A 13,274-nucleotide genomic window follows, 5' to 3' on the forward strand; every position below is an offset into this window, starting at 1 on the left:
GCTTGTGTTGCAATGCCAGCTTGGAATCCACTCCCTCCTCTTTTCTCCCTGTTTTTCCAAATCGGATCTCTGAGGTCCATTTGAAGCCTCGCCTCCCCTAGGAGACCTTCCTCACTGACTTTACTGAGCACAGGCTCCTTCCATCTCTGAGCAACCTTCCCAGCCTGGATCTTGTACTACTATTTGTTCACAGAAGAACAACAATACATAGAAAAGATGGGCCTGGGTTGAAATCTAACTTTGCTAGTTTCCTGGGAAGGTTTCATAAGCTCTCTGGGCCTCTAGTTACTCCTAGGACACACTTCTGGATTTTGCCTCCAGGTTCTTCTGGGCTCTCTTGGTGGCTCCTTCAGCTTCCCCAATGCCTGGCTCTTGCAACACCTGGCCAGCAGCTTCCCCAGCCCTCTTTGCTGCCAGCAGTTGCTAACGGAGTGTGCTCCAGTGAGACACCTTCTGTGAAAGTCTTCTCTGGCTCCCTACAGGCCAGATTTCCAACACAGGACACCCCTGCAACTTCTCTGCTATTCTTCAAGTTACGCGATGCCAACCAAGTCTAGACCTCAGCTTGGGGGTGGGCTGGCTTTTTCTGGGGTGCTCTACTTCAGCCCTGAGGGTAGTTGGATGCTCCTTACATATTTTATTCCTATTTTCTTTAGAGTTCTCTTTAGAGTTCTTACCCACTAATCCTATGTTACTCCAATCCCCATATTTATAATTTTTAAAAAGATTTTTTCTGTTGAAATTACAGTTCTCTCTCTCCTGTTTGAATCTAGATCCATAAACCTTCCACGTCTGCCCATATGTCTTTGCTTAAACCCATTCCTCTTTACACTGAGACACCACCCCTAAATAGCTTAGATTAGGCAAATCTCACAGTTCTTCAAGACCCCGTAAGCCTCCTGTTTCCTGATGCTCATGGAAACCCTCCATGATCCCCCTCTGCCCACCATGTGTCTCCCTTTATCCCTGAGTCCCCTTCCCTGCATACCCTCTCCCTGCCTGGAGCCTGCCCCCTCCCCACCCTGAGCCTTGGAATGTTCATTTTAACATACCCCTCACAACCTGGCATTGTTAGCTAATGGTTTGCATGTAGGTGTTTATGTCCTCAGTAGCCTAAAATATGGTGGTTTTTAGCCTTGGCTACACATTTTAATCATTTGGAGATCCTGAAAAAGACAACCTGATGCCTGGTGCTGGGTCACATCCCCAGGGATTCTGACTTAATTGGTATGGGGAGTTTTAAAAGCTTCTCAGGTGAATCGAATGTGAAGTCAAGGTTAAGAACCACTGGGCTATAGCTTCTTGTGGGGTTGGGCCTCTTGCGCCCTCCTCTTGTGATCTCTATCCTTTGTGCCACCTGCAGGCTTACTCTTGTCACTCTGTGCACACTGTTATAATTTATTAGTTTGAGTCTTTCCCTCCTAGATGGCAGAGATCACTCATGCATTATTCATTTCAATGAAGATAATACTGAGCAAGTGTTAGGGGCTGAGTGCTGCAACAGGCACTTTGCATACGTCGGCTCATTTATTCCTGTCAACAACACCGGGCATCTTGCAATTTCCTGGCATCCTGCACCATGCCTGGCACATAGCAGACGTTTTGTAATTGTTTGCTTGAATTGAAGGAGATGGTGAGTTGAGTATCAGCAGAGTGCTGGGCACTGGTTGTCTTTCCAGTATCCGTCTCACTCCTTCCTTCTTGCAAAGGCAGCCCTAAAGTTTAGGGTATTGACTTGAGTTCCAGAGACAGACTCTTTTTAGTTCAAGCCAATTAGATTATTCCATCCCTACTGCACCCGCTATTGATTGAGAGGTGGACCTGGGACCCAGGATGAAGCCATCACCTGGCATTCAATAAGCCACAGGAATTGATTCAGAAGAATCATGAGAACAAATTGAGGCCAGTATCATGAAATAAATTAATTGTCAACCTCTGTATAAAAAGCTTCCATTTTTCCTCTTCTGAAAGTTTCTGGAACAAACTCTTGCTCTCTTTCCTGGACTCAGTTCTGGGAAGATGGGAGGCCGGCTGCTGCAGCTATCTTGCCAGCAGACTGGTGATGACCAAGGCCCTGCATGGAGAAGGGCAGTGCCAGGGGAGCCCCAGCAGGGAAGAGCAGAGCGTGAGCTGCCCTGCTCCCTGCTCTGCCTTGGGACGTTCTCAGCCTGGAGTGCCACTCATCCATCTTTATAGTTTGAGCCATTTTGACCAACAGTGTTGCTACTTGCCACCCCAAGCATCTTCACTTTGAAAATAAAGGATAAGTTTCTTTTGAGGTGCTCAGTTTACAAAAAGCTCTACACAGATTTGGCTTTGAGGAATTAGTTGACATGGCCCATGGCTATGGGGACGCTAACTGGGGTCTTCTGATTTAAATCCTCAGTGCCCCCATGCATAAAGTGCTCCTTCAAGCCATTAGCATGTTCCTGTCTCAGCAAAGGGGCATCTCTGTTGATCTGCAGGCGGAGGGTGTGAGCCTGTGTGTGAATAGTGGAGCTGCCCCTCTCCAGGGCATCCAGTTGGTGATCTCTTCTTAGCCTCCTCCTCCTTGGAACAGCAAATCCAACAACAACTACTATCATTTACTGGGCATACAATATGTACCCTATACCATGTGACATCCTCAGCATACATAATCTCATGGAATCTTCATAAAATTGCTGGGAGGTAGATACTCATTCTATAGTGATAGATGAACAAATTTAGGCTTAGAGAGGGGAAGTCAGTGACCAAAAGCCACACCGGTAGGAAGTGGTAAAGTATATGTTCCTATAGTGTGAATACATCCATCCATGCACAGGACCAGCCGAGGTTTCCTGGTGGTGCCAGGCAACCAGGCCTAGAATGAGACTGAGAAAGCCCATTAGGATCTATCCTGTAGCCCTCTTCAACTGATCACTCAGCAGCTTTAGCCTGAAAGGCCAAACTTTGTGCTGTCTTGAATGCTAAGACAGTTTCCTACAAGCCATCTTCTCTCAGCAAAATACACTCATGTTCTACATTTTTGACTCAAGAATATCAGATGTGTGATGTACTCTATTTATCAGTGACAAGGCTCCAGGAAATTGATTCAATGAGCATTTTTCAATAGGCCAGTATAAAATTTGAAATATATTTCCACTCGGGTGGTTGTGATGCAGGATTTAAAAAAAATAAAAGATGCATTGAAAAAATCTTTCCTTTGAATATCTAGGGTGTCTGCATAAGGCCACGTGACTCCTCTGTTGGTTAACAATTAGACATAAACACGCTTATGAATAATCTTAAAATAACCTCATTTTTTCCATAAAGAATCTTCCGTAAATGTTTGCAAACATGATTTTGGATTTCTGATGCTAGATCTGCACCCATTTTTAAAGCATTTTCTGTATGACTAGTCTTCTGTTAGATTCAGTTAATTTAAGATGTGAACCATGGTCTTCAGGAGCTTACATTTATTTGAGAGAATAACATATAGACCGAAAATAAAATAAAAATATGAGTAAATTGCCAGTATGACAGATATTCTAAGGCAGGATATGATTCATTTCAAACAATTGATATAGGCAATGTGTCCAACAGGTAAGAGGGAAAAAAATAACCATCATTTGTTAGGCCCTTGAAACACGACAAGTTCTTTCACATGCTATTTTATTTAATCCTTAAGCAAGGGATAGTATGTCTGAAGTCTTAGCTTCTGTTCTTTTACTTTTTCCCTACTTGTTTCTTCTACCTTACCTTCCATCTAAATACAGCCTGGCTTTGAGCTCATTGTCACAGGGAGGGTCATGGCAGAGAGAAGAGCAGAAGGGGCCTGGAGCTGAGTCTCTGCTTGGTGTGGTTTCCAGAAGCCTAAACCATGAGGAGGGTGGAGGAGATCTGGGTATAGATTAACCTTTGGGGAAACAGAAGAAGAGAATCTGGCCTCCCCGCAGAGTCATAAAGGAAACCCCAGACATGGGGGTGGGTGTGGCTGTGGCAGGGAAGCGGAGAAGACATCCGAGGTACAGAGCGGAGACACCTGAAGCCTGCTTCCTGGACTGAGCCCTGGCAGGGGTGTGTGTGATGCCAGCAAGGAATGCTTGCCTGGTACAGCTGGGCAGATGGACCACGGATGTTCCTACAGAGGAAGAATGAGAAGCAGCAGAAATATTTGTGTGCCCCTAAGTAAGGCGATCCCAAGACAGCTGCCAGTTCTGACGGACCATTAGTGACTGAGAATCAAAACAGGTGGGCACAATTTCCACAATACATGGAAAGGTTCCTGGAGGCCCTGCTGAAAACTCTAGCACTATACAAATCTCCCTGCAATCAGCCAGCACCCTACAGAAATTGAAGAAATGTAAATTAGCAGCAGTTAAATCTCCCTCACTCAGGTGGACTGGGGGCTTGAACTGAAACCAGGCTGGATGTGAAAAAGACAGTTTTTAAATTTGTGCATTGAGATTCTTATCTGCCACACTTAAAACTTTTATAGATGAGGTTTTCAAAGTTAGATAATTTGACCAAAGCCATATAACCAGAAACGAGTGAAGCCAAGATTCAAACTCAGGTGTTGCTTGCTCCCAAGCTTTTGGCCTACATGCCAGACAATGAGATGTGGCTGGGAAGGCTCAAGGGGGAATTTCTTAGAGAGGGGTGGGTTAGGACTGACTCAGTGCTGGGGGAAAATGTTCAATTATACTGGGCTCTGTGGATACAGAATGGCTTCAGCAGCAACTCCCAGAAACTGGTGTCAAGGTTGCTGGAATACATGGTAGTCTTAAAAAACAGTTGTATTTAGCAAACACAATTTAAGGTAGCCTGTCTTATTCTGAGTCGGAGTTTGCATCAGGAATGAAGAGCTACACACTCATTCCCCCAGATTCCTTTTATCATGCTCACACACAATAATACAGCTTTTGAACCAGTATGTCCACTCTCTTCTAAGTATATTTTGAGGTAAAAATATGCACGCATCTATGTAGTGTGAACATGCTAAGTCTCTTCCTGTTCAAAGTGTGTTCAGGATCCTGCTGGTCTTTTCAGTTGCCATTCCCATGGCTATTTAATCTGAGAAACTCATGGAGAGGACTGGGGGCCATGTATCCTCTTGCTGGGGTTGGATGCTGCTCTGTGTATGGCTGGTTCCTGGGGATGCCCCTTGATGAACACAATTTCATGGATGCTTGGGTGTCAGTTTTAAGCAATGCAAATAACGAGACCATCTGAAATCTTGCTTTCTCTCATTTCCTCATTTCAGTGATGTAGATACCTATGGAATGCAAAGACTAAGTGAAGTGTGTAATAGACCCTTTTCTTGATTTTTAATATAGACAATGTTAGGAGACGTCTTTTTAGTTACCTCTGTGTGTGCCAGAACATGAGCCACATACCCTTGTCAAAATAGCCTCAAGAATAGGTTATAATTTAATAAACATTAATTATCAGCCTTCTATAGATCCTGAAGTTGAGGAAAGCAGAGGAGAGGATCTCTCAGAGTGGCTAGCCCTTGCCCCTTGCAAACTCTTGACCTAATAGGGAAGAACTGCATTAGTAACTCCAATAAGATGTTTCACAGAGTGAGTTCTACGGCTGCATGAGATTGAGGAACTTGAATCAAAGTCAAACACATTGCTTTACTGGAGTGCTTTTGAGAGCCTTTAATAAGTGAACATGCACTGTGACTCTCAGATATGGTGGTTTGGGAATGGCTTATCCTGTTTCCCCAACTTGACCTTGGCCTCTTTGTGAAAGGGTATCCTGTAGGACTGGAGCTTCATGAAGAACTCCTTGGAAAATGTGACCTGAATGTAAGGCAGGCTCTGCTAGCATGTGCCTCTTTCTTCCAGCGGCAGACACACTAGGGATTCAGTATAATTTCAATGCAGACTTTATTAAGAGAAGTTTGTACTAAATTAGACCAAGCTTATTAAATGAAGGCATGCACTCCAAGCGTCTGTACTAATGCTATTGTCTGGCAGAAAAAAATGACCTGAAAATGTGCAGCCACATGATCTCAGGACCACATGAGGCTCCAATTTCCCTATACCCACAAATCATACGTTACTGCAACTCTCAGGGGTTATTTCTACCTTCTTATCCATTTTTGATCGTTCCTATTCTTTGCTTCGGCTTCTTCCAAAAGCCACAATGAGGATTCTGCATCTGTCTCTTTATAGGCTCTAATATTTAGAAACAGCTTCTCTACATCCTGCTGCCTTATTTGTTAAGTAGAGGGTAGGATTCAGCAAGACCAGGATCCAGAGTAGAAAGGCTTCCTTATCTAAGACTAGAGGGAGGTATCATAGTAGGAGTAGGCAAGACTGGACACTCTAGGAAGGTCACAGCCCACGACACTGGAGGAGAGTCCCCTGGCAGAGACAGGGGCTGAGGCAATCACTAGAGTGGAGTCACAGGTAGTCTACCCTGAGATGAGCTCACCAAGAATAGATGAGGATCAGGCAAGGAGCAGGGTGGCAGCTTTGTGAGAAAGTGCCTAGAACTGTAGTTCTTCAAACATGCTTAGCCATTTCATTAACGGCTAACACAAAATAAGTAAAACAGAGTTGCTCTGGTCGTGGCATGGGGAGAGATGCCCCAGACCTCCCCATGCTGCAGCATCTTTAAGGCACTGGTCTGGCACAACCGGCAACCTACCTGACTCACTCCCTTGCACAGCTGGGTTATAGTACCCGGGTGATCAGGCCCAGTTTAGAGGTCCAGGATTGAGGCAGATGTGAGTATATAATTTTTACTGTTTATGAATAGAACTTGAATTTTTGTTCTTAGAAATGGCCGGGCGCGGTGGCTCACGCCTGTAATCCCAGCACTTTGGGAGGCCAAGGCAGGCGGATCTGGCTAACATGGTGAAACCCTGTCTCTACTAAAAATACAAAAAATTAGCCGGGCGTGGTGGTGGCGGTGGCGGGCGCCTGTAGTCCCAGCTACTTGGAGGCTGAGGCAGGAGAATGGCGTGAACCCGGGAGGCGGAGCTTGCAGTGAGCCGAGATCGCACCACTGCACTCCAGCTTGGGCGACAAAGCGAGACTCTTTTTTTTTTTTTTTGAGACAAATGTGATAATTAGGAAATCTAAGGAAAAGGACAAATTAATTTAGTCTTTTAAATGATCTTTTCCCTTGTGACCCATAGAGAAATAAGGAACCTGGTATTTGCCTAAAGCCAGGAGCAGCTGACTCAGCACTGGGTGAGCTCAGCCATGGGAGAGGGTCTGACTCCATCCTGAGAGTTCTGTGTCATCCTGGACACAGAAATCATAGCAAGGGGATGTGCATTAGCCACAGCTACACAGAGGAAGGGGACCTCTTTTGAGATGCTAGGTTCATCCCGACTGTACAAGCCTTTCCCTACAATCAAGAGATGCCACATGCTCTAGGCTTTTCTGGTAACATTTCTTAAGTGTAAATGAAGTCTCATTTTTTTTTTAATTGCTAGAATAAATACTAATGGAAATGAAGTTTCAGTGATTATTTTGGCTTTCAAATTGGCTAATAGGACGAGTTGTCTAATTGGGGCTGCAGAACATTGTCCAGCCACAGTGCTAGAGCCAGTTCCCAGGAGATCCCAACAAGCAGCTGCTATCAAACCATTTTCTATTCCCATTGTTAAAGCCTCATTGGAAATTTCACAAATGGGAGCTAGTTCCCTTGCCAACCTCAAAAGCACCTGAAACACTCCCCACAACTGCAAGCCCAAAGGCAATTAGAGGTTCAGACAGAGAGCTTATACTATGTATCTAAGTGGACTTCAGAAGGTTTAGAAGCATGCAAAGATAAGGGCTGCATCATAGGCCATTAATTTCCCAGCATCATGTCTTATTGAAAGATCTTTTGATATTTTCATCCAAGACAAAAATGTGGCTTCAAGGAGGATGTGAATATTTGTGGGAATCCAAAGTCTTTAACAAAGCAGTGTGCTGTCCCAGGGTTTGGTCTCATCTCCTTTTCCCAGATTCCACTCCTTGTGGTTCACGTACATTTCAGTGATAAGGAACCCTGAATACATGTACGCCAAACTTCCCTGCCGCAGCATACGGTGTTGCCTCCCTTACCTTCCTGGTGACCTGTGAGACTTCTGATAAAGCCCAATTTTAAAGATCTTAAGCATTTTTCTTCCGCTGTAATCTTCCCATGGCCCAAACCACTGCATGATCGGGTTCCTACCTACATCTCAAGCCCCACCTTCCAATACCTGTCCTCTGACTATTTGCCAGCTTCATTTACCTTCCTGACCATCAGTGAGCCTGTGAGGTCAGGGTCAATACTTGAGGGTTGGTCCTGAGGAAGGAGAAAAAAGTCAGTGCATGCAAGGAGCCATGGGAAAGCCAGCCAGGGCCACAGAAGCTAGAGCATGTTATGGTCTTGCAGATTGTCTGCAGTGTTGGTCTTAGATGAGAGGCCCAGAGAAGGTTGTGGAGGGGAGGACAGGGAGATGTTCTAAAATTTACACAATCATTCAAGCAAAACATGCAAGCATACTAGATGTGCCTAGCATCTAGTCCCTACAGGAATTCTGTGAGGTGGGTCTTACTCTTATATCATAGATTAAAAATAAAATACAAGCTCCAGGAAGTTAAGGATACTGCTGTGTCCATACAGCTATTAGATGGCAAGGCTGGGATTTGATTTGAGATCACTTTTTTTTTTTTTAACCCCAAAACTGAAACTCTTTTATTGTTCCTTGGTGGATCACTTAGGTTTTACAAAATAAAAGATTAGCAAGGAGAATGCAGCATTCTTGTGTGTTTTTAAAAATTTATTACAGGGTTGTCATATGTCTCCGGAGTTGAAAAGTTTGTAGCATTTGTATCAGTACACATTAGCTCCTGCCTTTTTCCAAACATAATTACATAAGCAAAATGACCAATTAGCAATAGAGGGCAGTGAGACACAGTGAAAAGAGCATAGGTATTGAAGGCTTGAGGTTGGGCATATTCAACTGAGTGACTTTGGGTAAACTCCTTCATCTCTGAGCCTCAGTTTCCTTATCTACAAATTGTGACAGATAACATTTTCTTTCAGAACTGTAAACACCCCATGTGTATAAAGGGCCTCCTTGCAATACCAGCTTTTAAAGTTTCCACAAGGAAACAACAGAAGGCACTTCTGCTCACAGTTAATTGGCCAAAGCAAGTCCCATGACCACACCTAACTCTAACGAAGATCAGTCCTAGCATGTATCTAGAAAAAGGACCAAAAATACTTGGTGAACACCCTTGTCGTCATTCTTTCTACTACATTCTTTGAAAGTCAATGTATACTTGGGTTTCCTGTTTGAAATCATTTTTGTGGAATGGCTTTTAAATAAACTGTAATGAGATGCATAGTAGAGCTGCTATTTATAGAGTGACAATGTCCTCTTCAGATGTGGTCTAGAAGGATACTAAGGAAGGAAACATCTTCCAGGGAATGGAATTAAAGGGCCACAAATAATATTTCCCACCCTAAGGGAGGGGTCCTTATAACATCTGCCCCAAGGGATTTCAGAATTGCTATGGACCAAAGACTGCTGTATTTCTCCCTCTTACTGAAAGAGTTTGCTGGTTGGTCTGCCTCATTCTACTGTTGTATGGTATGTGTGCATGTGCACATATGCAGATGCATGAATATGTGTGTGTTGGTGGGGAGGGCATGGTGGTTGCATTGGTGGAAAGTAATTTATCCTATTAGTATATAGGTCTCCACATCAAGTGCAGCTACATCTTGGCCTGCTATAGGCCTCTGTGCATCTCACCCTGATGAGGAGATCACTAGGAATCACTCGGAAAGCTTGGACATTGAGCCTGGAACCAGTAAGAAGTGAGACTTTGGGCATGTCCCATTTAAGGAAGGGTGGGAGTAGTTTCCATGTGGCAAAGAGAGCCAAACAAAATATCTGTTGGCCCAGTGGACAGACTGTGGCGTTCATCAATGTTAATGCAATATTTTCAATTTTTCTCCTAGATACAGTATAGATTTCAGTTTCCTGCCCTGATGTAGTTAGACGTGGCCTTCTGATTTGCTTTGTCCAATAAAATACGAATAAAAATGATTGGCATCACTTGCAAGTGGAAGCTTTAAGAGTTTGTGCACGATTTGCCATGTTTTCTTTTCCTCTTGCTACGTATCCAGCCATGCAATGTGGCTGCTCTGTCTATTGACTGCAGATAAGGCAGAAAAGAGCCCTCACTGATTTTCAGTAAATATGAAGTGAGAATTATTTTAGGAACTGAGAGTTGGGGCTTGTCATTGCAGTGTAACTTAGCTTATTCTTATTGATTTTAGTTCCTTATAAAATCATATTTTATTTTGTGGGGCTACTTCCCCACTCTGGGGACATGCCTCGGCCTCCCAAAGTGCTGGGATTACAGGTGTGAGCCACTGCGCCTGGCTGGCATATTCTTATACTATTGCCCACCTCTATCCCCAGCCCCTCATGGTGAAGAGTCAAAGTCACAAATCTTGGTAATTTTCACAGAATCCATCAACACAAGGCTGTATCATATCTCAAAGTACTCATCTGCTTATTTGGGGAGCATTTTCATTTCCTTCTGCTCTCTTACTTGTACTTCAGATCATACCCAGCCCTTAAAGGAGCTGAAACAAAGACTCCAGCAGACCCGAATGAGAGACAGAAAGATCACATGCATGCTTGGAGAGCTGGGTTTCCTGATCCCAAGGAGGAGATTAGCCTGGGTTTGGGGATTAGGAGAGAGGCAACAGCACAGGAAGACAGGAGGGGACAGACACCTTCAAGCAGGAGGGCATAAAGGGCCTCTATCCTTAGATGCCAGGGAAGGCAATGAGGGCTGAGCTGACCTTGAGAGTGGCTTTCTGTGGCCTCATGGCTTGTAGACAAGCTGCGTTCCACAGCCCTGGGCAAGCCCTGGGCATTTGTGAGTTCCCAGAATAGAGGGTTTGGGGCTTAAACAATTTGTGTGGGGATAAAGGGAGATCCTTGGTTCCTGATCAGCCTAGCACTCATCAGAGCCAACCAGAAATTTGAACACAAGATTCTATACTCAGTTTTTTTCTCTGTATAGCCCCAGTTTGGAAATGAATAAGACTTCAAAACAATAAAATACATTAGCAACTCAGAGACAACCATGAAACTGCTCATGTTGATCTAAAATCAAAATCTGGCCTTAAGCTTGTTATTATACAATACGTTCAGTTTGTGGATTTATACTCATTTTTATATGTCTTGCATTTTTTTTTTGTAAGGGGTAGTAATTTTTCTAGCCTATTCTCACACCACTTGCTTTTCCTTTTTCTCTACCAGTTATCTTCCAAGAACTATTCACAAACAGGTCAGAGAAAACGGTTTCACTTAGGATTACCTTGCCAGCAAGCGCCGACTGTGAGTTGCATGGCAATGTGAGATGGATGAATGGGCCAGTCATTGGTCACCAGGTATGGTTCATATGTTGCTCCATCCATGTATAAGGTTACCACAGGAAACTCCACATTGATGACATAGTAGTGCCACTCTTTGTCACAAATCTAAGAAAATGAAAGAGAAGCAACATTTAAAATTGAATATGTAATAAAACAAACAGGCTTTTACTCTATGAAAGGAGAACAACACATTTTTGGGTCAACAATTTTTATTGCAAAGGACTCAAGGAATATAACAGTTGACATACACTGAAGTTACAGAAGCTCATCATCAAACATGATGGGGCAAACTGTAGGAAAGAGAAATACCCAAGAATTCGATCATCAGGCAGATAGTGGATGATGGGGAGATTTTTCAGCCTTACCTTGGTGCACCTGGGGAGGCAGAGAGGAATAACAAGTGGGTCCTACTGGCCTGAACTCAGTGCAGGACACCCTTTCACAGCTTTTTAAACCCAAGACTCCTGGTCTCAGGGCTAGGAATCTTGTGTCAAAATTGCCAGTTGGCTCTGATGTTTGCTAGGCTGATCAGGAACCAAGGATCTCGCTTTATACCCACACAAGTTGTTTAACCCCAAACCCTCTGTTCTGGGAACCCACAAGTGCCCAGGGCTACAGAAGGCAGCTTAGTGGATTGGTAAAGATGCTGTGGGGGCTGGAACAGAGTCAAGATTCTTAACTGAACTCATACAGCATGAGACGAGATAGAAACCAAGATGGGCATGTCTTGGAAAGGGAGATGGGAGGCATGAATGGTGCCAAGACTCGAGAACAATGCCACCATCTGTCCCATCCCTAAGCAAATGCCTTGGGAGTCATGCTGGACTCTCCTTCACACTCCCACTAATCCCTCCCACACCCTGTGAAGGCCACCTCTGAAATGTCTCTCATCTGCATCCTCTTGTCTCCATCAACTCTGCCATCTGTGGCAGAGGAGACAGATGAGTTCTGAATGAAGGTGACCCCAAGGTGAGGGCATCAAAGCCCTCCCTACAATTCCAGGCTGGATTAAATGTGCTGTTTCTCATGAATAGATAACACCAACAGGGATGCTAAATAATCTTTCTCCTTTCATTTTGAAATAAGGTTTTTTTCCTTAATGTTCTTTTTATATTGTCCTGCCTCATGTCTCAGAAAATTGCTCCTTTTGAAGCCCATTAGTCTGATAAAGTCTGATGAATATTTTAGGGGACTTTGGAAGGTAAGCAGGAGGGGTCCAGGCAGATCTCTATGAAGTTCTGTTATACTCATTGAGAGGTCCCGACCCAGTTTCCACTCCCTTCATGCTCCATGCCCTGGACCAAACTCTGGGCTGGGTGCAGGGCTCTCAAGCTAGGCCTGTTATTGGGGTGACCCCAAGACATGCAGGTGGCACACAGGCAGACCTGAACATAGAGGGCAGGGCTGATAGAGTAGTAGAGAACTACATATTTGAATCAAGCACCCAACCCAAAGAGGTAGGAGCACCCTGGGCTTGGGGATTGCAATCAAGGATAGCCAAGCAACAGAGGTAACCTGGAATATAGTTTACATCCTGAGGATATTCCCAGAGGTATCTGGAAACCTCCAGTCAGGCCCAGGGCAGGGAGGAAGTGGGTGACAGGGATGTAACCCTGACCATACCCCATGCCCTGTGGAATGTAGGCAGAGCGCCGAGAACCAGCCAGACAGCACTCGGGGGCTCCCCCATTCTGGCCTCTGTCACCGCCCTCACAGTGACCATCCTCTCTGTGTGACTGGCATGTTGAATTCATGTGCTTTAGCTAGCTCTACAACAATCCTCATCTGCCGAAGCTGGATGGAGAATAATCCTCTGGCATTATTTCATTTATAACACTTAGCATTTTTGTAGGACAACACAAAACATTGCAAAGAAGTAATTCTATAACTCAACAGTGGCAGCATCCCCTCTCAAC

General features: G+C 44.4%; 1 protein-coding gene and 1 long non-coding RNA gene across 2 annotated transcripts in view; one reads left to right on the plus strand and one right to left on the minus strand.

The window, feature by feature from the left end:
- Positions 1 to 11,335, plus strand: part of LOC103882325 — a 146,615-nt gene extending 135,280 nt beyond the window's left edge. The window contains exon 6 of the long non-coding RNA XR_001900074.3: positions 11,243 to 11,335. This is a non-coding gene — a long non-coding RNA (uncharacterized LOC103882325). The remainder of the gene's footprint in view (positions 1 to 11,242) is intronic.
- Positions 1 to 13,274, minus strand: part of CLSTN2 (calsyntenin 2) — a 172,157-nt gene that overhangs the window by 20,029 nt on the left and 138,854 nt on the right. Inside the window, exon 8 of the mRNA XM_031663722.1 lies at positions 11,301 to 11,463. Within this exon, the coding sequence (XP_031519582.1) occupies positions 11,301 to 11,463 (163 nt within the window). The remainder of the gene's footprint in view (positions 1 to 11,300; positions 11,464 to 13,274) is intronic.

Source organism: Papio anubis, chromosome 2 (genome assembly GCF_008728515.1).
Source record: "Papio anubis isolate 15944 chromosome 2, Panubis1.0, whole genome shotgun sequence".
Classification (NCBI taxonomy): Eukaryota; Metazoa; Chordata; class Mammalia; order Primates; family Cercopithecidae; genus Papio; species Papio anubis.